The sequence below is a fragment of the Leptonychotes weddellii genome, chromosome 10 (genome assembly GCF_054177405.1).
Source record: "Leptonychotes weddellii isolate Sample4059 chromosome 10, ASM5417740v2, whole genome shotgun sequence".
Classification (NCBI taxonomy): domain Eukaryota; kingdom Metazoa; phylum Chordata; class Mammalia; order Carnivora; family Phocidae; genus Leptonychotes; species Leptonychotes weddellii.
In genome coordinates, this window is record NC_138378.1 from 104852024 (window position 1) to 104871725 (window position 19702).

At 60.0% G+C, this 19702-nt stretch overlaps 1 protein-coding gene and 1 long non-coding RNA gene across 3 annotated transcripts; one reads left to right on the forward strand and one right to left on the reverse strand.

Moving 5' to 3' along the window:
* Positions 1 to 675: 675 nt before the first annotated feature.
* Positions 676 to 15631, reverse strand: GAREM2 (GRB2 associated regulator of MAPK1 subtype 2). 2 transcript variants are annotated; one of them, XM_081797086.1, is made up of 6 exons: positions 15476 to 15631; positions 12434 to 12574; positions 6343 to 6473; positions 4608 to 5636; positions 3528 to 3691; positions 676 to 3011 (listed from the first exon to the last, which is right to left on the reverse strand). In XM_081797086.1, the coding sequence occupies exons 1-6, from the start codon at positions 15585 to 15587 to the stop codon at positions 1997 to 1999; spliced, it is 2592 nt and encodes an 863-aa protein (XP_081653212.1). In that variant the 5' UTR covers positions 15588 to 15631; the 3' UTR covers positions 676 to 1996. The 2 variants fall into 2 exon arrangements, with proteins under 2 accessions (XP_081653212.1, XP_081653213.1); XM_081797087.1 differs by lacking the exons at positions 12434 to 12574; positions 15476 to 15631 and adding an exon at positions 7232 to 7851.
* Positions 14325 to 19529, forward strand: LOC145715972 (uncharacterized). Its single transcript, XR_014138297.1, has 3 exons — positions 14325 to 15082; positions 16502 to 16611; positions 16886 to 19529. It is a non-coding gene; the product is annotated as an uncharacterized LOC145715972 (long non-coding RNA).
* Positions 19530 to 19702: the final 173 nt, after the last annotated feature.

Sequence of the window (19702 nt, forward strand, 5' to 3'; positions counted from 1 at the left end):
GGAGAGTCCCTCCGCTCCTGTCCGGGTAGCAGCAACTCCCAGTATGTGTGAACAGCCTTGGGGCTCCTGCCCAGTCCGGCAGAGGGTCCCACACTGCACGGGTGCAGAACCGTAAGTCCCGGCATGCTGTGCTCTGACCCACGGCTGCTGCCTCTGCTGCGGCTGCCAGCCCCTCACAGACCCCTGGCGCCAGCACTGCGGGGCCCCGCGGGCAGAGCGCGTCGCGCTGGCTCCCTGGACTACTCACGGTTGCTGCAAGGCTAGACCCTAAAACCAAGGCATCTGTGCATCGGGATTTTCAGATAACCAGTAGAAAGTAGAGAACAGATCTCACCAGAGCCAGGAACGGGCTTCTAAATGGGGGCTCTGGGAGGGCCTCAGGCGGGCATTTGGTCAGTGCAGGAACTTAAACGTGGGCCCTGGCTGGTGATATGGAGCTTTCCACTCAGCAGCACTAGAAGGTAGGAATGAGGGTGAAACGGTGGTGGGAGCTGGAAGGTTCTCGTAGGGTAGGGGCTGAGGAGGGGCTTTCAGAAGGGAACCCAGGAGTGGGCCACAGGCACACCGCATTCCAAAGTCCTCCCCTGCCCGGAGGCCTACACCTTGTACCTGTCGGGCCCCGGCGCCCTCCAGAGGAAGAGAGCGTCGATGCCCAGAGTCGCACCCCCACTACTGTTGAGTGCTCTAGCATTTATTTCACGAGTCCTTGAGGATTCACAGAGTGATCGGCAAGGAAACCCAATGCTTTAGCATCACAGTGTGTGTGCTCGACTTCTGACTCCCCCTCCCTGGAGCCGGAGGCGTCTGCTCGGGGCTCGAGCACCAGCATGGCTTCACTACGCTTAAGAGAAAAACGGAGGAAATAAATATCTAGGTAGGCTAGGTAAGGCAGAAGAGAAGGCTGGTCGGTCTGGGGCCTGCCGCCAGTGGCGTGAGGGGAGCTGGTGCGGCTCCAGGCAGATGGGCGGTTGGCCACAGTGGCCAGCCTGCTCCAGGTGCCAGCAGGTCTCCATGCCCACCAGCCAGGCCCCGGAGACCTGACGAGAGGCGACGAACACGCGCAGGAAGCCTGAGCTCCAGGAGCAGGGAGAAAGCCCGTCTTCCCAAACCACGGTGCTTTCTCTTTCCCACCCAACCCACCTGTGCGGTGGCAGAAAACCAGAGAAGGCCAGCATGTGTTTGCCACAGTCCAGTGAAGGGGGCAGGAGACCGGCGGAAGTGGGAGTGAGTGAAGGCCACTTGCCTCCAGAATCCAGGAGCAGCTGACCGCAATCTACCTGCTCTTCCACCGAGTGAGAATCTTCTCAGACCGGACCCCACCCGGCAGGACGGGAGGCAGAAGCCCGGGCACTGGCGACAGCAGGGGAACATCTGCCTCCCTAACTAGACGAGCAGGGCAGCAGCAGAGCTGGGCTCCCCCGGAGTCCTCACCCGCCCGCTGGCACCTGGCTCGTCCTTGAGCTGCCCGTGCTTGGGGCCAGGGCCCGAATTCATAGAAGCAGAAAGGAAGGGCCTCCCAGACATACAGGAACGGCCCCAGACTCTGGGGCAGCTAAGGCCAAAAGCCCACAGAGCACAAGAGGGGGGGGGGCACTTGGGGAATTTGTGCTTAAATTACGGACCATCTTCTTCCCTGGTCTCTAACCGGAACCTACAAGCTTGAGAAGTGCCAGATATCTGTGAAGCTCTGCATCAGGACAGGGGATGACAAACACCCCCTCCCCCACCGTGGGAATCACAGCAACGTGTCCCCAGGCCCAGGTGCGCACTGTGCCTTCAGCCCCCTCCCCACTCACTCGGCACAAAGGCCAGACGTCCCCATTTCCAAGTGTGTCTCCCCTGGATTCACTCGGAGGGGCTGCCTGGCTGCCTCAGTCTCGGCAGATTCTCCTGGCAGGAGGACCTGCTCGGGCGCGCTGCCCCCCCAGCAGACCCGGGGCTAACCCCCGCGGCCTCCGCGCCAGCGTTCCAGCTGTGCGGCTACAAGCTGGGAACCTCAGATCTTGGGCCGCCAGCCTTTGATGAACTGCATGATCTTCTTGACCTGCAGCTTGGTGAGGTGGAAGTCATCTGCCAGGATGTCCTCACTGAGTTGCACAAAGATGCTGCCATCAATGCGTTCTCGGGCAAAGAAGCTCACCACATCCTCTGAGAGCCCGATGAAACGCAGACTTCGAGAGACTTCTTCCAGGGAGAGCGCAGACAGGTCAGCAGGAGGCTGCCAGGAGGAGGCATCCCGGCCTCCCCAGCCTGCAGCCCCCTCCCGGGGACTGGCAGGAGGCCCTTCCAAGCGCCCTTGGGTGAGAAGGAGCCGTCCTCCGCCTGCCTCGGGCCCCTGCAGGGCCACCAGTGACAGCGGGGTGGGGACCTGCCGCAGCACCAAACCTTCGGGTTCAAAGGCCTTGGGGGGTCCAAGTGGCGAGAGGCAGGGTGCCCCCACAGCTCTGGGCTCCTGACAGCGGAGCAGCTCGGGCTCTGGAGAACTGCCCTGGCCCAGCTCAAAGGGATCAAAGGGCTCCAGGGCTGGTTCCTGCCACTCAGAGGAGGAGGAGGAGGAGGTGGGACACGAGGTGGGAGCAGCTGAATAGGCCTGGCCTGGTGAGCCTGGGCCTGGGGGAAAAGCAGGGCTGGAGGTAGCCAGGGGACCCGAGCTGGTGGTGGGCCCAGAAGAGGAGGCCGCTGAAGGGCCGGAGGGGTAGGCAGGCCCCGAAAAGGGGTTGAGAGCTCCAAACGGAGCAAAGCGTTTCTGGGGGTGAGAGGGCTTGAACAGAGGCGGGCAGCTGTGGTAGGCCTTGACAGGGGTGTCCGCTCCCAAGAGGGAGGTGGCTCGACCGCTCAGGGGCTCTGCAAGGGCCCGGGCGGCCTGGCTGGGCTGCGTGGTCGAGGGCAGGGGTGCCGGGGGTGGGCGGCTGGAGGACTCGCCCGCCTTGCAGTCTCCCCAGGTGCATGGGTAGCAATAAAGGGAGTAGGCGTCCGGTGACGGAGAGCCACTGCCACTGCGAGACCCTGTCCTGTGGGCAGAGACACACACACACGGAAGGGTCAGCCAGTGCAAGAGGGAAGCGCCACAGGCTCACACGCAGGACACAGCAAACCGCTCTGCCAGGCCAGAGACGGCCACTGGGACCTCAGCCCCACCCGCTCGCACCCCAGCCCCCGAGGCCCGAGACCCCCTGGGACTGCCCTGGTCTGTCTTCCAGCCTCTCCCACCCCAGGAAAAATTAAACTAAACTGCATTAAATAAAAATTTTAATAGAGCAAGGAGCAGTCCATCCTGTGGCCGATCCCAGCCTGAGGGGACCCTGAGCAGTGTTCCCATCCAATCGTCAGCACTTAGGAACAAGCTGGAGCAGGAAGGTGGAAAGCAAAGCAGTGGGCCCCAGCCCCCGGCACCCTCGAGAACCTGCCCGCTCTGAACGGCAGGCCTGGACTCTTCCTCTCCCTCAGTACTGGCCCCCCTCTCCCCGCCCTTCCCCTCCTCAATCCCCGGCAGGAGGACCCAGCACCAAGAGCAGGCAGGGGCTCACCCGTCCTGGAGGCCAGACGAGTAGTAGGGGAGGCTGGAGCTAGGTGAGCGGCCGGGCTGCAGCTTGGGGAAGCGTGGGGGCACCGGGGGGCTGCCCGAGAGCCGGCCGCTGCCACCCCGGGGAGGCACAGGGGGGGCATTGAGCAGGCGGCACTCCTCCTTCACCTGCAAGCAGAGCGCCATGACTCCACGCCCTGTCCCCAAGCAGTGGACACTCCTTACCTTCCCTTTCCCAAGCAGCTGGGCAAGGAGGGTGTCTGGGCCTGACACTTGGCCTTACCTCCAGCTACTCACCCACCCCACCCCTTGTAGTCTCTCCAGCCTGTTTCACTCTGAGAGCCCACACACACCATCTCCCACAGCCCTGGAAATCCATCATGAAGGTAAGAGAATACAGAAGTAGATCCAAATAGAAAGTCAACCTTTTCCTCAAGGAAAAGGAAAGTGGTGTGACAGGGAGAAGAAAGGGAAGGACAAGTATCTGCCATCTGATTCCCTTCTTTACAGGTCGAATACTCAAAGTGGACTCCCTGGGATATTAAAAGCTAGAGTCTATTTCTCTGGACGAGTATGGTTGGGAAATTCTGTGTTAGGTATAAATAGGGTTCCTTAGTGCAGGACTTCTCAGAGCTTTTAATAAACCAAAGTTCTATGGCTCCAAAGTGAGGAGGGGGTGAGCTGGGAATCTTCCACTACATTTTTCTAAATTTATTCCATCATGGGACCTTCTTTTCACTGGACAATTTAAAGGACTCCTGGTTCTAGGGGACCTTCAGGGCTCATCCCAAATTCTCTCAAGCTGGAGACCTACTAGCATCTTTGTCTCCAAAACTCCTAGCACCACTGTCTCTAGTATCCCTTACTACAAATACGCTCCTGTGTCTTCCCCCTTGTTCTCCCGTTCTTCCGCCCCCTCCTCCCAGGTCCCCCCCCCCCCGCCCCCCGTCACACACTCCAGGGGCTGGAGCCCGGGGCTCAGGAGAACTGGCATCTGGCTGGCCACCTCCCTCCCTGGAGGAGAGAGAGCCCCCAGCTCGGCTCCCTGCCTCCCACCCTTCCCACCTACATCGCAGCCACCCACCGCCTCGGACTTGGGGGGGACAGGAGGCGGCGGGGCCTCGGGCTCCAGGCGGGGCGGCCCAGCGGCCACGAAGGAGATGAGGTCGGGCCCGGGCGGCGGCCGAGCCCGGCCCTCGGCGAGGCCGTCGGCCGCCTGGTGCGTCCACAGCTCCTCGTAGGGGATCTCGGCGGGCGGCGCTGCGGGCTCGGGCGCGCCGGCCCAGTCCGGGCTCACGTACTCCTGGTCGCCGTCGCCGGGCGGGCCGGGGGCGCGGGCGGGGGCGCGCGGGGGCGCGGGCAGGCAGAGGCGCGCGCGGCGCGGGCTGGCGCAGTCGTCGGCCAGCTCGGCGGGGGCCTCGCGCACGGCCGTGGAGTACTCGTCCGGGTCGAAGCGCTCGCGGCAGTAGGAGGCGCTGTCGCGCACCAGGCGCTCCACGCGCGGGTCCCCGGCCAGGAGGCCCTGCGGCAGCGCGAAGCGCGGCGTGTCGGTGAGCAGCAGGAAGTGCAGCGGCGCCGGGCCCTCGCGGCGCAGCGCCAGCCCCAGCACCACAGTCTTGGAGATGATGCTGACCAGCTTGTAGCAGTGGCCCTCCCGCACCGGGTGCAGGTCGTAAGGGTTGCGCGGCGGCCGGCTGGGCACCAGCACGTTCACCGGGAGCCGCACGCGCTCGATGATGGCGCGCACCGTGTGCTCGCCCTCCTGCATCTGCAGCTCCAGCGGGCTGCGCGTGCTGAAGCGGCCCTGGCACTGGAAGGGCAGGCTCAGGCTCTCGTTGGTGCGGTGGTTCATGCAGATGAGGCAGGGCATCTTGCCCTTGATGGGCCTGGCGCCACCGCCGCTCGCGGCCCCCGCGCCCCCGGGGCCGCCGCCGCCCACCCCGGCCAGCGCCCCGGCCCGGCCCAGCTTGCGCAGCAGCGTGGTGAAGCGCGAGCGCTCCTTGGTGGTCTTGGCGCACAGGATCTCCGCCTGGCCCATGAGAGTGAGCTCGTCGCCCGCGTGCAGCGTGAAGTTGTACACCTCGCTGTCCTCGCTGAATTCGCCCGACACCACCTGCGGAGGCCAGGAACACGGCGAGGCCTTAGCCAGAGCCCCAGGGAAAGCCGCCCTTTGAGGCTCCCGGCGGGGGGTGGGGGTGGGGGGGCGCGTTCCCCGGGCTGAAACCCGATCAAGACCACTGGACTGGGGGGTCGGGGACCCACCTTCCCTCCTGGAGAGGCCACATGGCAGCTGTGCAACCTTAAATGAGCTACCTCTGGGGCCTAGTTGCCTCATGCAATAACTCTTAGTTGGAAGAATTGCTGTACGTACAGTGACCTACTTTGAAAATACCCAATAAATGACAATTTTATTATCGTTATCTTTACAATTTGGGCAGGAATAATGCTCCACCCACTCAACAAGGCTACTGTGAAGAGAAATGAATTGATGGATAAGGGTTTGTAAACAGTAAAGAGCGATCTGTACACAAGTGGGGCCTGTTGGTATTGTGTACCCCAACAACTACCCCTTACCAGTGGACGCTAGGACAGGCTGCCCTGAAGGCCTCCAAGTCAGGGCCTGATGCTCCACACTTACTCCTGCCTCACCACCTTTCCAGAAAGTTCTGCAGGCCAGTGGGTCACACACCTAGCTCTTCTGATATGGCCAATCGTGCCAAATGCCGTCGGGGAGCTGCCAGGAGCCACACTGACCTTCTACCTGAGGGCAACCCTCCAACCAACGATGGGGCATCCTGCCTGGTGTGGCAAGGACCGACCTTGACGCTGAAGGTGATGGCTTCCATCACAAAGATGCGGTCAGGGAAGACGCTGGCCACCTCCTCCACGCTGCTGAAGTACCTCACTGGCTCCCGCACATCCCGGGCCTGCTCCAGGAGCTTGAACTTCCCTACAAAGGAGGAACACAGGCTGCTAGGGCAGGCCTGCCTGCTAGTCCCTACTTCCTGCTACCCTCACCTCAGCCAGCCCCGCTGGAACTCCGGCGGGCAGAAAGGCAGGTTTGCACCCACAGGAGGTGGAAGGGGCTGGTCAGCTGGCTCAAGGGCAAAGGAGAGCACAGACCTAGCATCTGGAACCCCACGGAGAGCTTGTGGGTAGGTGAGGAGGTTAGCAGCTGCCTGCCCAGAGAAATCCGAGTGCAAAGAGGCAGCCGAACACTTGCACACAGAGCTGGCCTCTAACCAAGCATCAGTGTGCACAGGAGATGCAGGCTCCTAGCTTTGTCCCAGCCCCACTCTGACTTGCTGTGACCCTAGACAAGCCCCTTCCCCTCTCTGGGTGCTCATGTGAGGGTGCTGGAGCAGGGGCTTTGGGGTCCTGTCTAGATCTGGCATCCAACGCGTCGACCTTGGGTGGCTGCTCCATAGCGATGCACTGGGCGGGCCGGGGGCTCAGCCCGAGGCCTTGGAGGCCCCAGGAGAGCGGCTCAGACTCCAGCTCTGTTCCCAGACCCCGCCCTGGTCCAACATCCAGCCGCACCGTCCCAGAGACCTCTGACCAGAGCCCAGCAAAATCCCTCAGAGGCGGCCTTCCGAGCCTGCAGTCTAGGGCTGTTTTGGCTGGCTCGGCGGATGCCCCCAGCAGACACGGACTTCCAAAGAAGGAGGCTAATCCATGAAGCTGACACCCTTGTGTAAATGGTCTTACCTCACTGGCCACACACGTGTAATGTGCCCACCTACAAGAGCACAAAGACAGGCTGCGACAATCCTGGACATGTGGACGGATACCCTCTTCTCAGGCCTTCCACAGACAGAGGGGAATCTTAGGTGAGGGGACAACAGGCCAAGAGGAGGCAAGGTGGCTCTTTAGCTTCCATAGCCTTCCTGGAGGTGGTTGCTGCAGTCATGGTCCAAGCATTTATTCATTCCCCAGTTATGGAGCTCCCTCTGTGTGTGCCAGATGTTGGGCTAGACCTGCCAGAGGGTGCAAACCCAGGGACTCAGACAGAGTGGGTGTGACAGTGAGCGCCCAATACCGGCGGGTGGGGACCCGGGACTAGAGAGCCAGAGGACCGCGGAGTGAGTGGGAACCTGCCTGGCGGCCTGAGGGGATCCTGAGAATGAGAAGAGTTTTACGGAACAGACCGTCCCACATGGAAGAACTGGTGCAAACCCGAGTCAGGAGAGCAGACTGCCGGCCCTGGGCCCGACAGGGGAGTGCCTGTGCCCAGGACTTGAGGAAGGGGACGACAGCCGGGGAAGTAGCATCCGGGTGATGAAAGGCTCTGAACGCCAGACTAAGGCGGAAGGATTCTACGCAGGAAGAAATGAGCTTTCGGCTTTTTAGCTTTTTCTCCTAAATTCAATCCCAATGAGATCAAAGTCTTTTTTTTTTTTTTTAAAGATTTTATTTATTTGAGACAGAGAGAATGAGAGAGACAGAGAGCACATGAGAGGGGGGAGGGTCAGAGGGAGAAGCACGCTCCTGCTGAGCAGGGAGCCCGATGCGGGACTCGATCCCGGGACTCCAGGATCATGACCTGAGCCGAAGGCAGTCGCTTAACCAACTGAGCCACCCAGGCACCCGAGATCAAAGTCTTATACCTGAGGTGCACTGGTGGGAAAGCTGGGGCCATGTCTGCTGGGCCTCCAAGATTGGCCCCTGGGTCTGTCTCCAAATAAGGTGAGTGAGGACATCGCCCGAACCAGTGGTGACTGCAAGGGTCTGAGGTGGACAGTGACCCTGACCATTCAAGACAGGCCCAGATTGAACTGGTACCTTCTGCCCTCTGCTCTGATCATCAAAGCCCTCAATGAACCACTAAGAGACAGAAAGAAGCAGGAAGACCTGAATCACAGTGGAAACATCACTTTTCAGGAGATTGTCAACACTGCCCCACGGAAGTGGCACGCATCATTAGCTAGAGAACTCTCCGGAACCATTCAAGAGATCCTGGGGACTGCCCAGTCTGTAGGCCGCAATGTTGATGGCTGTCACCTTCGTGACCTCATAGTCGGCATCAACAGCAGTGCAGCAGAATGCCCCGCTAGTTAAGGACCAAAAAGGAAAGTATTTCAATAAAGGGTCATCCGACCCCCCCGCCAAAAAAAAAGAAAGAGAAAATAAAAAGAAATGAAAGCAATTACAGTGTGTTTTGAGCAAGGAAATGCCAAGATCCAAGTTGAGCTCTGTAAAGAAAGTGTGGGCGGCCGGCCGGTCAAGTCAGTCGGCCAGGGACTGTTCTGCAGCAGAGCCCGGACGGTGGCTGGGGGAAGAGCGAAATCGAACAAAGGGGTACGTGGAAGGAAGCCTGGGGTGGCAGATGAGGAGTAGGCAGGGGAGGAGAGGACTCGGGCCACCACGCCTAGCAGGAATAGAGCTGGCAAAACAGACTCTTAATGCTAGACAACAGGGCGCCTGGGTGGCTCAGTTGGTTAAGCGACTGCCTTCGGCTCAGGTCATGATCCTGGAGTCCCGGGATCGAGTCCCGCATCGGGCTCCCTGCTCAGCGAGGAGCCTGCTTCTCCCTCTGACCCTCCCCCCTCTCATGTGCTCTCTCTCATTCTCTCTCAAATAAATAAATAAAATCTTTAAAGAAAAAATGCTAGACAACAAACTGAGCGTTGCTAGAGAGAGGTGGGCAGGGGGTGGGCCACATGGGTGATGGGGATTAAGGAAGGCACTTGTGATGAGCACCAGGGGGTGTATGTAAGTGATGAATCCCACACCTGAAATCAATATTACACTGTACGTTAACTGGAATTTAAATAAAAACTTGAAACTACAAGAAAGAAAAAAAGGAGACAAAAAAAGAAAAAAAAAATGGAGCTGGCAGAGCTGCTAAGCGAAACTGGGGACCCGGAAGTAACATGCTGTGGGGCTGGAGCCAGTCCTGAGGAGGCCAACTGAGGGGGTGGGAGGCCAGGAAGGGGTGCTCCTGGGGGGGTCGGGGGCAGGGCTTGGGGATGCCTGGTCAGAAGTTCAGACTGAAGGTCACCAGCCCACGGGTGGAGTCTTCCTAGGGCAGGGAAGACAGCTCAAGGAAAGAAGAACAGAAGATCTTAACGCTCTGGGAACCCTCTTCCCAGAAAAATGCCCACAGTGAACTCCTGGCATGAACACAAACACCATTTTGTATACAGTGTGGGGGGTCCTGGATTCCCCAAAACCCAGCCAGAATCCCAGACTGAGGACCCCCCACCGGGCCTCCCCAGTGCTGGGTAGGAAACACGAAGGGCCAAGGACAGACTCCATGAGCATCTAGAAGCAGGAAAGAAGTGAGAGCGGAGAAAGAGAAGGGCAGGTGCCCCGGAGGGAGTCCTGCCCCCACCACTCTGAGACCCTCGAATGAAGACGTGCCTCAGCCCTTGAGGGCAGCAGGGATGCCGGGGGAGGGGCCCAGCAGGGAACAGCCGTCTGGGGGTCGGGTGGCAGGACTTGCACCTCGGCTACCTTCCCACCGGGAGCGCTGCCCCTCCCTCACCCGGTGTCCCCCCCACCCCCCAAACCCCCCCACCCCAAGCAGCCATGCGGGGCGAAATGCCCGCTGCCTCCTGTGGGGAGAGCCGGAGCCAAGTCAGGGCTGCAGCCGGGGGAGGATGTGGCCCGGGGATCGATGTAACCATGGTAGCCGGCACCACCCCCTCGGCCGCAGCCTGAGCCCGGCACCGGTCATTACTGCAGGAGGAAGGAAGGAAGGGAACCCTCCCGGGAGTGAGGCGCTAGCCCCTGGGAGCCTTTACTCCCCCCTGCAGCTTCTTCTCCTGCCTTCCCCCGGCCCGAGACCCCCGCAGGCCCAGGGAGCTGCCCCCCCGCCCCCCCGCCCCCCGCCTGCCCCTGCTCCCTGCCCTCCCCTCCTAGAACACATGTGTGCTGCCTGGCGTCCCGTCCAGCCCGAAGCAGCCCTGCTTATCTCCCCTCCTCCCAGCACCCGACCCCGGCAGCCGTTCCCTCAAGAATGATGGGTAAATGTGCACACTTGGGGGTGGACAGACCCGGTTGTATCCCATCTCTGGCACCAACCAGTTGTGTGACCTTAGGCAACCTATTTACTCTCTGTAGGCTTCAGTTTTCCCATCTGTGAAATGGAAGCATACGGCCTAGCGCCCCGTGTGCCAGCCGCCGCTGACCAGAGCCACCTGGCCCCGCACTCGGGGCGGTGGGGGCTGCCTCAGAGCAGCCAGGTTCCCCCGGACTCCCCGGGTGCGGGGCTGCACTCCCCACCCCCGCGGCCCTCCGGTCCGCAGCTGCTGCCCCCGCCCACCCTATTATTAATTCATTAGGAGGAACTGGGCTGTGCTCTCAGCTTCCTCCTTACCCCGCCCCTCCTACTCCTAAGGGGCCTGGCCTCCCCTCCCCCACCGAGCCACCCACTGGAAAGATGCTGATGGGGATGCTCCTCTCCTACAGGCCAGCTGTCACCTCATGACCACAGGGTCCACATGCACTCAGGGGCACCAAAAGACATAGGGGAAGGGCTAGAAGCCTCCTGCTCTCACTCTTCCCTAGAAGGTTCTGTGCCTTGGTTGCCCGGATTCTTAATCACACAACTGAAATAGGAAAGTAAAGTCACACTTCTGTCAGTGAGGGCTTTTTCCAATTTTTGCTTTTTTATCCCAAGAAGACCTGGGACCTCTTCCTGGACGAACACCAGATAGATACCCAGCCTGGGAAGTTTCTAGCTTCTAAGCAGGCCTTCTCAAGGGCTCAGGGCTCAGGACAGAACCCCAGGTCAGAAAGAACCTGAGAGAGTTTTCTCATCTTTTAAATGGGCTGTGAGGACTGTGGGGGTACCAACTTCGCAGTGTTGTTGTAAAGAGCAGAAGCCTTTGTCTTAGTCCTGTCCCCCCTGGTTCAGGAAGGGCTGGGGGTGGGGGGCAAGCTACTGGAGTTCCTGGAGCCTCACTTTGTGAGTTAAATGGAATTAATAAGACTTTCTCACAGGGTGGCCGTGGGGATAAAATGATGAAATGCTCAGCTCAGTGTCTGGAAGGCAGCCATAGGTTTAACACACAGGAGCTGTGCGGTCGTGGGCTCACATGGGGGCTTCGCTGGGATGGAGCCACCAGATTCCCATCCTTCCCACCCAGGTGACGACAACCCTACATTGCTGGTGTGGTGCAAGCAAGCACCAGCCCAGGAGTCAGGTTACTGGGGTTCTAGCCCATGCTCTGCTTCTTACTAGCCGTGTGACCCTGGGCAAGTCCCTTCCCTCTTAAACCCTCTGTTTTATCATGTGTAAAATACAAGGGCTGTATTTTCCCTCTCCAGCAGCAGAATCCTTTCTTCAAACAAAATCTGATGTAGATCAACATCATATGTATAAAAGATAAAAGTAGTTCATTAGCGTAATCTTATTTAAAAGTCTAAAACATTAACATTCACTTATAAAGTCAATCAATGAAAACAGCGAATTTAACACAAAAATTGGGAAGAACAGGATTACAGTGGGCAGGGGCAGCCAGATACTCAGCCCAAGCATCCCTTTGCTTCTGAAGGGCTTTGGTTGCACGCCACTGAGAAGATCCTGGCCGTGTTCTCCTTGAGGGTCTGTACCAAACAGGCTTAATGAGGCAGCTCACGGAACACAGCCCAGGTCTCTCGCTGGGCTTAAGGTTTGACTCCTAGCAATCTGAGAGTGTGGGTATTTTTTTTAATCAGTTGTTTAAAATCTATTTTAAAATAAAATGTGAATCAAAGGTTTTCAACAAGAAAACCAGGACTTCCCAGAACAGTATGAAAACCACTGGACCCTAACCCTAACCGCCCCCTGCCCGCCAGGTCCTGGCTCAGCCCTGTGGCTCCAAGGAAAGGGTGGTCACCAACAGCTTCTCCCAAGCCCCACCTCCTACCCTCCTGCCTCCACCCCCCAGCGGCTCTATGTCATCTGTCCTTGGCTGGGCACACCTGGGTACTGCAGGGGGATGTCAATCTTGGGTCCGATGACGTAGTGGCCCTCCTCCAGGGTATGGGCTGTCACTGTTGTCCACTGGCGGCAGGAGTGAATGAGCAGGATGTCTCTCTCACTGACACCCTCGGCATACTCCCCTGGGAGGCGAAGGACGGAAGAGGAGGGAAAGGTAAAGCGAACATCAGGAGGGGCAGAGAGAGTAGGGAGGCTGACTACTCTAAGACCCTGACTAGGGGCAGCTCCCCATGAGCCTGTCCCGGTCAGCAAGGCTCAGGGGATAAGCAGTTTGCCGGCTGTGGCCTCAGGGCTGTGAGTCATGCCCCGTCTCCCAGGGCCGATTCCCGCCCCTGACAGGGCCCCAGCAACCAGCCCAGCCATAGTCCTGAGTCTTTCACCTGCTGTCCCAGGCCCAGTGCTGCTTGGGGCCCTGGGGCTGGTGGGGGTGGGGGGGCGCGGGGAGGAGCACCTCCCAGCAGATTTGCCAGCCGTGTCCTCCAGGAGCACTTAGACCCGTGGGGAGGTGGAAGAAATGTGAACGGAGAAAACAGACCACCTTTGACGTTGAGTGGAGGTTGTCTGGGCACTCCCAGAGGGGAGCAGCAAACTAGCCGGGGGTGGGGTGAGCAGCAGACCCTAGAGCTGGCCCGCAGGACCACCAGCAGGGTTCTCAGCCCCCAAGTCAGTGCCTGAGCCAGGCAAGGAGGCCTGTCCCAGCCCTATCTGTGTTGGAGGCACAGACAGGGCTGAGACAGGGCTGTCCGTTGTGAGTCCCAGCTGAGGGCTCCCCCCAGCACCATACATCACTCGAGTCAGAAGAAGAACAGGGCTTGGAGGAGCTGATTCCTGCCTCTCTCATGGGCAGCCCTTTTACACGCATTGCCCCAGGAAATTCCTACATTCAGGGGATCGCAAAAGAGAGGGAGGAAAGTCTCAGATACCCCCTAGCCCCTCGCAGAGAGGCTGTTTCTTGGCCCGCCCTTTGTCAGCCCTTCACCCTCCCAGTCTCTGGAACACTGTGATGAGGTTGGGGGGGGGGTGGCTTTCAGGGGGGGCCTAGTTCTGGGGGAAGCTGCACTGGGGCAGAGGTGTTGGGAGGGGCCTGGGCCCAGGAGGCTCCAATCCCAGCAACGGTTTCCAGGGGAGCCGGAGCGGCCTCCTGGCTGCAGCTGGTGGGCAGGGGGGGTGGGGGACGCCTCCTTCCCAGCCCTCTCAGACACAACTGACTAAATTGCTGCCACCCAACCGAATGGGAAGTGGTTTATCCTGATGCCTGAGGGCCCCACGAAGTGTGTGGGGAGGATGTGTTCAGGTGCTTGGGGGAGGGCCTGGCTCCCACTGTGTTGGAGGGGGTCTGAACCTTCCTCCTGGAGCCCTCCCCTCCGGGGGCAGAGAAAGCTCTCCTACGCCCCGGCCCACCCTTCCACAGGGACACGGGCCACCACCACACAGGGCACACACCAAGAGCCACGGGTCACGGTCCCAACAGTCGAGGCAGCACAGCCACCTGGCCCAGTGACAGACAGGAGCTGGTCACCCCACTGACACAACTCAGTCCCACAGCCCCACTAAGGGGCCCCTCCCAAACGCAGAGGCATACAAGGACCTTTAAGACTTCAAGACATACTTTGTTCGCATAGCCACACTCATGGTGACCACAGCCACAGCCCCCACGGTCACAGCTAGACCATCACCAGTTGTCCATGCATTCATCCATTGGGTCAGTAAGTCCATAATCTTTATTAAGCAGGATGTCTCCCTTCAAGGAGGATGCAGCCCAGCGTTAAGACAATAAGCTATTACAATGGGTGCACAGGACTCAAGTCAGGGGTGCCAGAGGGGTCATGGGAGTCCAAAAGAGGCCTGCCCAGACCGGGGAGCTTAGAAAGGACCCCCAGGAGGGAGAGGTGCCCAAGAGGATGTGTGGGAAGTGGCCAGGCAGAACCCAGGGCCCGCTCAGCCCATTCACAGGCAGACACATACAGCCTTGAGGCTGACACGGACGGTCTCGGGATCACAGCCGACGACCCGGAGAACAAGACGCTGGGCGGCTGAGCCCCTCTGTCCGACGGCCTGGGCACGGACGCCGCCACGCAGTGCGCTCGCGAAACGCGCTGAGGCTCACGGTGCCCACTCGTCGCCGCGGTCGGAGGAGGGGCCGCGGGCCCCAAGGACAGGAGAGGAGCCTGTGGCCGCGGGCCCCATTAGCATTCAGGGAAGCGAGTGTGCCAACGCGGGCCAAACCCCTATTCTTCTCACACACAAAACCCCCGGCCTGGCTGCCAGCCCCGGCTCCCGCCCCTCCTCCAGCCGAGCAGCTCCCCTTCCTCCAAACGGTCCCCTCACTCCGTGCAGCCTCCAGGCGTCCCCTTTCGGGCCCCCATGCAGAGTCCCATCGGCAGAGCACCCGCGCCCCTGGGAAGTGGGGCAAGATGTGGGGGAGGGCCGGGGACTTGGGGGCACGCCCGGCGGGAGGGCCAATCATTCGGGTCTCTCCCCGAAGTGGCCTGCCCGCCTGGGGCCGCACACTGCTCCCCAGGACGCGAAAGGAGGGTGCAAGAAGGGTCCCAAGAGGGGCCAAGCAGGGCTGGGGGGCGGCGGCGGTGGGAAGACAGAGTCGGAGGCCCAAGGGATGCGGGAGGATCGAGGTGAGAGGCGGGAGACAAAGGGACGGAGGGGGCGCGGCCCGGGCGGGGGTCTGAGCGCGGCAGGGAAAGGGATGCACGACGGGGCGGGCGCGGGGCCTCCGCCGCGCTCCGGGTTCTAGCTGGCCCGGAAAACTCTGTCCCGGCCGGGCCTCAGTGCCTGTCCCGGATTTCTGTCCCGGTGCCCGTGCGCAGAGCCCAGGAGGCGGCGGCGGACCCTCGGCTCTCGGGCCCCGGGTCTCCAGGGAAGGCGCACCGGGAGCTGCGCGGGACCCGCGCCGGGAGCGGGAGGGCAGAGGCCACATCCTCAAGCCCCCCCCATCCCCCAGCACCTGCCCCGAGAGTCCCCGATTTCCCCCCGCGGACCCCCAGCCGCCCTCCCCCGCACCCCGGTACCTGGCCCGAGGCAGGCGAGCGTGGGCAGGCGGCAGCGGCTGACGATGAGGTCGAGCGGGAAGGCGCCCATGCTCCAGCGCAGGCCGGCCAGCCCGGCCGCCAGCTTCTCCATGGCATGGGCGCCCCCGACGGCCAGTCCCGCGTGGCCCGGGCTCCCGCGCCCGCCGCCACCTCCTGGGGCCGCCGCGGCGCTCCCCGCCTGGCAGCCCGGCCGGGGCTGCGGGCGTCACGTGGCCGGCCTCCCCGCGGGGCGCCGGCCCCCGCCCCCCGGCCCTCGCCCCACCCCCCGGCCCGCGCCCGCCGCCGCCGCCAAGTCCCGCCTCTCCGCCCCGCGGGGCGCGCCGGCCCCCCTCCCCGGGCGTGCAGGTGACAGCCCAGGACCGAGGACCCCGGGCGGGCGCCTGGAACGAAAAGGAAGACGCGCGGCGGCATCTCCGGGTCGGGGGCAGAGGGCAGCTTCCTCTACCCCGCCGAGTGCGTCTGGAACCCCTTTCTCCGCCGGGAGCGGCGCCTCTCGTCGGCCCCTTGTGCCACCGCCCACCCCGGGTCCGCTCCGCTTCCCGAAGCTCCTGCGCAGAATTCGGCAGCTGCGGTCGCGGCTGCCATGGCATCTATCACCTCCAGCTTCACAAAGCCCGGCGAGGCCGCCTCATTAACCCCATTTTACCGATGAGCAAACTGAGGCTCAGAGAGGTCAAGTGGCAGCTCGGCTTATGTCCTGGTTTGACTTCAAAACCCTACTGCCTTCCCCGATACTCGCCGCACCACCCCCCCACCCCGAGCCCCCACTAAAGAGCACTTGCCAAGCTCCCAGTGCCCTGGAACCGATTTTCACGGGTCCTGCGGCCGGATAGCTCCAGCACACACAGACAGCACGCCACGCACAACCGCTCCGACTGAGGCCCAAGCAGGTGACTGGTGGTGGAGTCTCCTCTCTCAGGCGGATTGTCCCGTCTCCCCTTCCCTTAAGTTGCTCTTCCTTTTCTGCTGTCCACACCTCCTCCTTCCAACCCCTTGTGGCTCCAGTGCGGGACCTCCTCTTGGGAAGCCCTTCCAGAAGGTGCGGTGGCTTCAGTGGGGGACGCGCTGCCAGAGGACCCCCGTGGCCCTCGATGTGTCTGCGGTGCCTTCTGCAGGTGAGCAGGGGCGGGTGCAGGCCTGCGGAGGGGCCTGGGCCGCCAAAAGTAGGCCTTAGCCCCAGCTGGTCCTTAAAGGGCTCCATGGACTCTAGTCCTCAGCCTCCCAACCCAGGGAGACCCCCACACAGGTGCATGCAAACCCTCTCTTCGAGGGGACTGACCTCCCACATCGTGTGACCTGAGCCCCATGAGCAGTGGCACCAGAGAAGATGAACACAACTTCACAGTGGAAAGACATTTCTATCACTTGTCCCATCTCCATCTTTTGCAGAGGAAGCAAGGGCAACTCCAAGAGCAGGAATGCCTGGCTCCAAGATAACAAAACAGGAAAGCAGAGGAGGCCGGCCTCCGCCAGTGCTGACTCCATAACCAGGCCCGTGGGCCCGCAGCCCAGCGGAGGCCGCCTCCCTCCATGTCCACTGCCCCGAGGCTGAGCGGCTGGCCCTCGGGCTCGCTCTTCCTTCAGCCACCACAGCTGTGACTTGGGCTAACCTGGATGGTCTGTGGGGTGGGGAGGAGCACGCTCCTGGGGAAGTGGGCAAGAAGAAGGTAGAGCAAGGGGAAAATGCAGGCGTCTAAGGCAGGCATGGAGGGTCAGAGGTAGGAGGATGAGGAGGCCGAGAGAAGCAAGTGGGTGAAAGGAGCCTGACTTAGTCACTTTTCTTTCCCTGCCCTGCAGGCTCTCTTGAGTAGGGTGACCACAGCATTTGTCATCCAGACGAGGACACTTCTGAGTGAAGGAGGTGCCAGGTGGAACAATAGGCATTAACCAGACTCTAGGACAGTGGGTGTAAACCAGGACTGGGCCATGTGGTCGGTCACCCTGTCTCTGAAGGATGCCTCTGAGCCGTGCCTACCGCGGCTTCTCACGCTCGGCAGAGGCTCACCCCGACTCACCCCGGCTCTAGGCCTCAGTTTCCAGCTCTGCACCTCCACCCCGGAAGCAGCATCCACAGGCCTTCCGTTTCAACAATCACGCTTGTGTTTGCTCCTCTTTTACCTTCTATCCCAGCTAAGGAATCACCTTTCACCTGGTGCCCCAACCTGGAAATCTCCTTAACCCTTACTTACATCCACCTGGTCACCAAGTCCCGGTGATTCTGCTTCTAGCATGTGTTCTGTGGAGCCCTTCCTCCTCTCCAGGCCTGCTTGTCCCAGCCTGACTTCTGTTCCTCCTCCAGCCTTCTCTCCCTGAGGCCACCCTTCGTAGTTCATGCCAAAAGCCCTGCATACAGCTCTGAATGGGGGCTGAGTCAGGGACCACACACGTGTGAGACATCAGGCAGAACCACGTAACTGGCTGGACCCACTTCCTAACTGTTGTAGAGTTCCAGAACCTCTCCAGGGCTTTTTAATGCTTGGCAAAGCTCAGGGACCAGACACGCAAGTGCCCCAATACAGAGATCCCTGGATTTGCTTGGGGCTCAGGCGCCGTTTGGGAAGGAACTCAGTGTCACTTAGAGTCCGAACTTCTTAGAGCTTAGGCGGAGGTTTCTGGAAGATGGTTGGCAAGTCGGAGAGCCAGGAAGCGAGGTGAGGTAGGAAGATGGGTCAGTAGAAAAGCCAGTCTGAGCAGCTGGATCTGGAAGCGAGAGAGCCAGAGGGCCTGCGTGGTGTATGAGGCTGTGCCTGAGCTTTCCAGCCCTGGGAGAGTGTGGGTCTGGCTGAGAGGCAGAGGCCTGGGCTGGGTCACTGGGATCCCAGCTGCTCTGCTGACAGGGTTGATGGTGACAGGTAGAAGGTGGCTTCCTACTGGGTGGAGGGGAGGACACGTGAGAGGTCAGTGGTGTGGGGGAGGGGCCGGGGAGGGGGTCGGAGCCCTGGCAGAGGCCCACTTTTGGCCCAGTGGCTAGGGGTGAGCCGAGCAGCCCGTGAGTGGGGCAGAAGCGTCAGTGGAGTAAAAAGATGGCAAAAGGGGCCAGCCCTGGCCAGGGTTGTGTGTGAAACAGCCCCACCCCACCCCATCTAGGGGACAGATAGCCTTCTCTGGGTCCATGAACTATAGGAGGCCAGAGAACATTTGGGTCGGCACCTCTGAGAATTCTAGGAAATACTGTATCCAACTTTTTATTCTAGAAAATTCGAAATGTACAGAAAAGTAGAGGTAATAGTCTTATGAATCCTCCATGTATTTCTGTGCACTTGTTTACTCCTCCTCTTAATTTTTTTAAAAAGTTTATTGAGATATAATTCACATACTATGCAATTCATCCATTTAAAGTTATACAATGTTTTTAGCATATTCACCATATTGTGCCACCATCACCATGATTTTGCCATAAATATTATTTGTATCTGGACCGGGCAGCTGTACCGTCATTTCTAAGACTACCACACACCCATTAGAAATAATGCTTACAGGGGCGCCTGGGTGGCTCAGTTGGTTGGGCGACTGCCTTCGGCTCAGGTCATGATCCTGGAGTCCCGGGATCGAGTCCCGCATCGGGCTCCCTGCTCGGCAGGGAGTCTGCTTCTCCCTCTGACCCTCCCCCATCTCGTGCTCTCTCTCTGTCTCATTCTCTCTCTCAAATAAATGAATAAAATCTTTAAAAAAAAAAAAAAAGAAATAATGCTTACAAAAGAATCGTAATGATTGGGGGAAATCCTCGTTGTAAAAGGTTAATGTAAAAAAGTCAGGATAGCATTTCATGAATAAATGAACTATAAAAAAAGAAACAGTCAAAGGGAACATGCGCTCATTTTTTTTCAAAGATTTTATTTATTTATTTTTGAGAAAGAGAGAGCGACCCTGCCCATGATCGGAGGGGAGGGGCAGACGGAGAAGCTGACTCCCCAGTGAGCAGGGAACCCAGTGAGGGCTGGGCTCAGTGAGGGGCTGGATGCAGGGCTCATTTCGGGTCTCGATTCAGGGCTGGATGCGGGGGCTGGATGCGGGGCTCAATGTGGCCCTTGATCCCAGGGATCATGACCTGAGCTGAAGGCAGATGCTTCACCGACTGAGCCACCCAGGCGCCCTGCTCTAATGTTGAAAGTGTGTCTGGGTCATGGAATAAGTGATACTGTTTCTCTAATTTTAAAATATTATCCAAAGTTTTATATAGTGAAGAGGCATTTATTTGGTAATTAG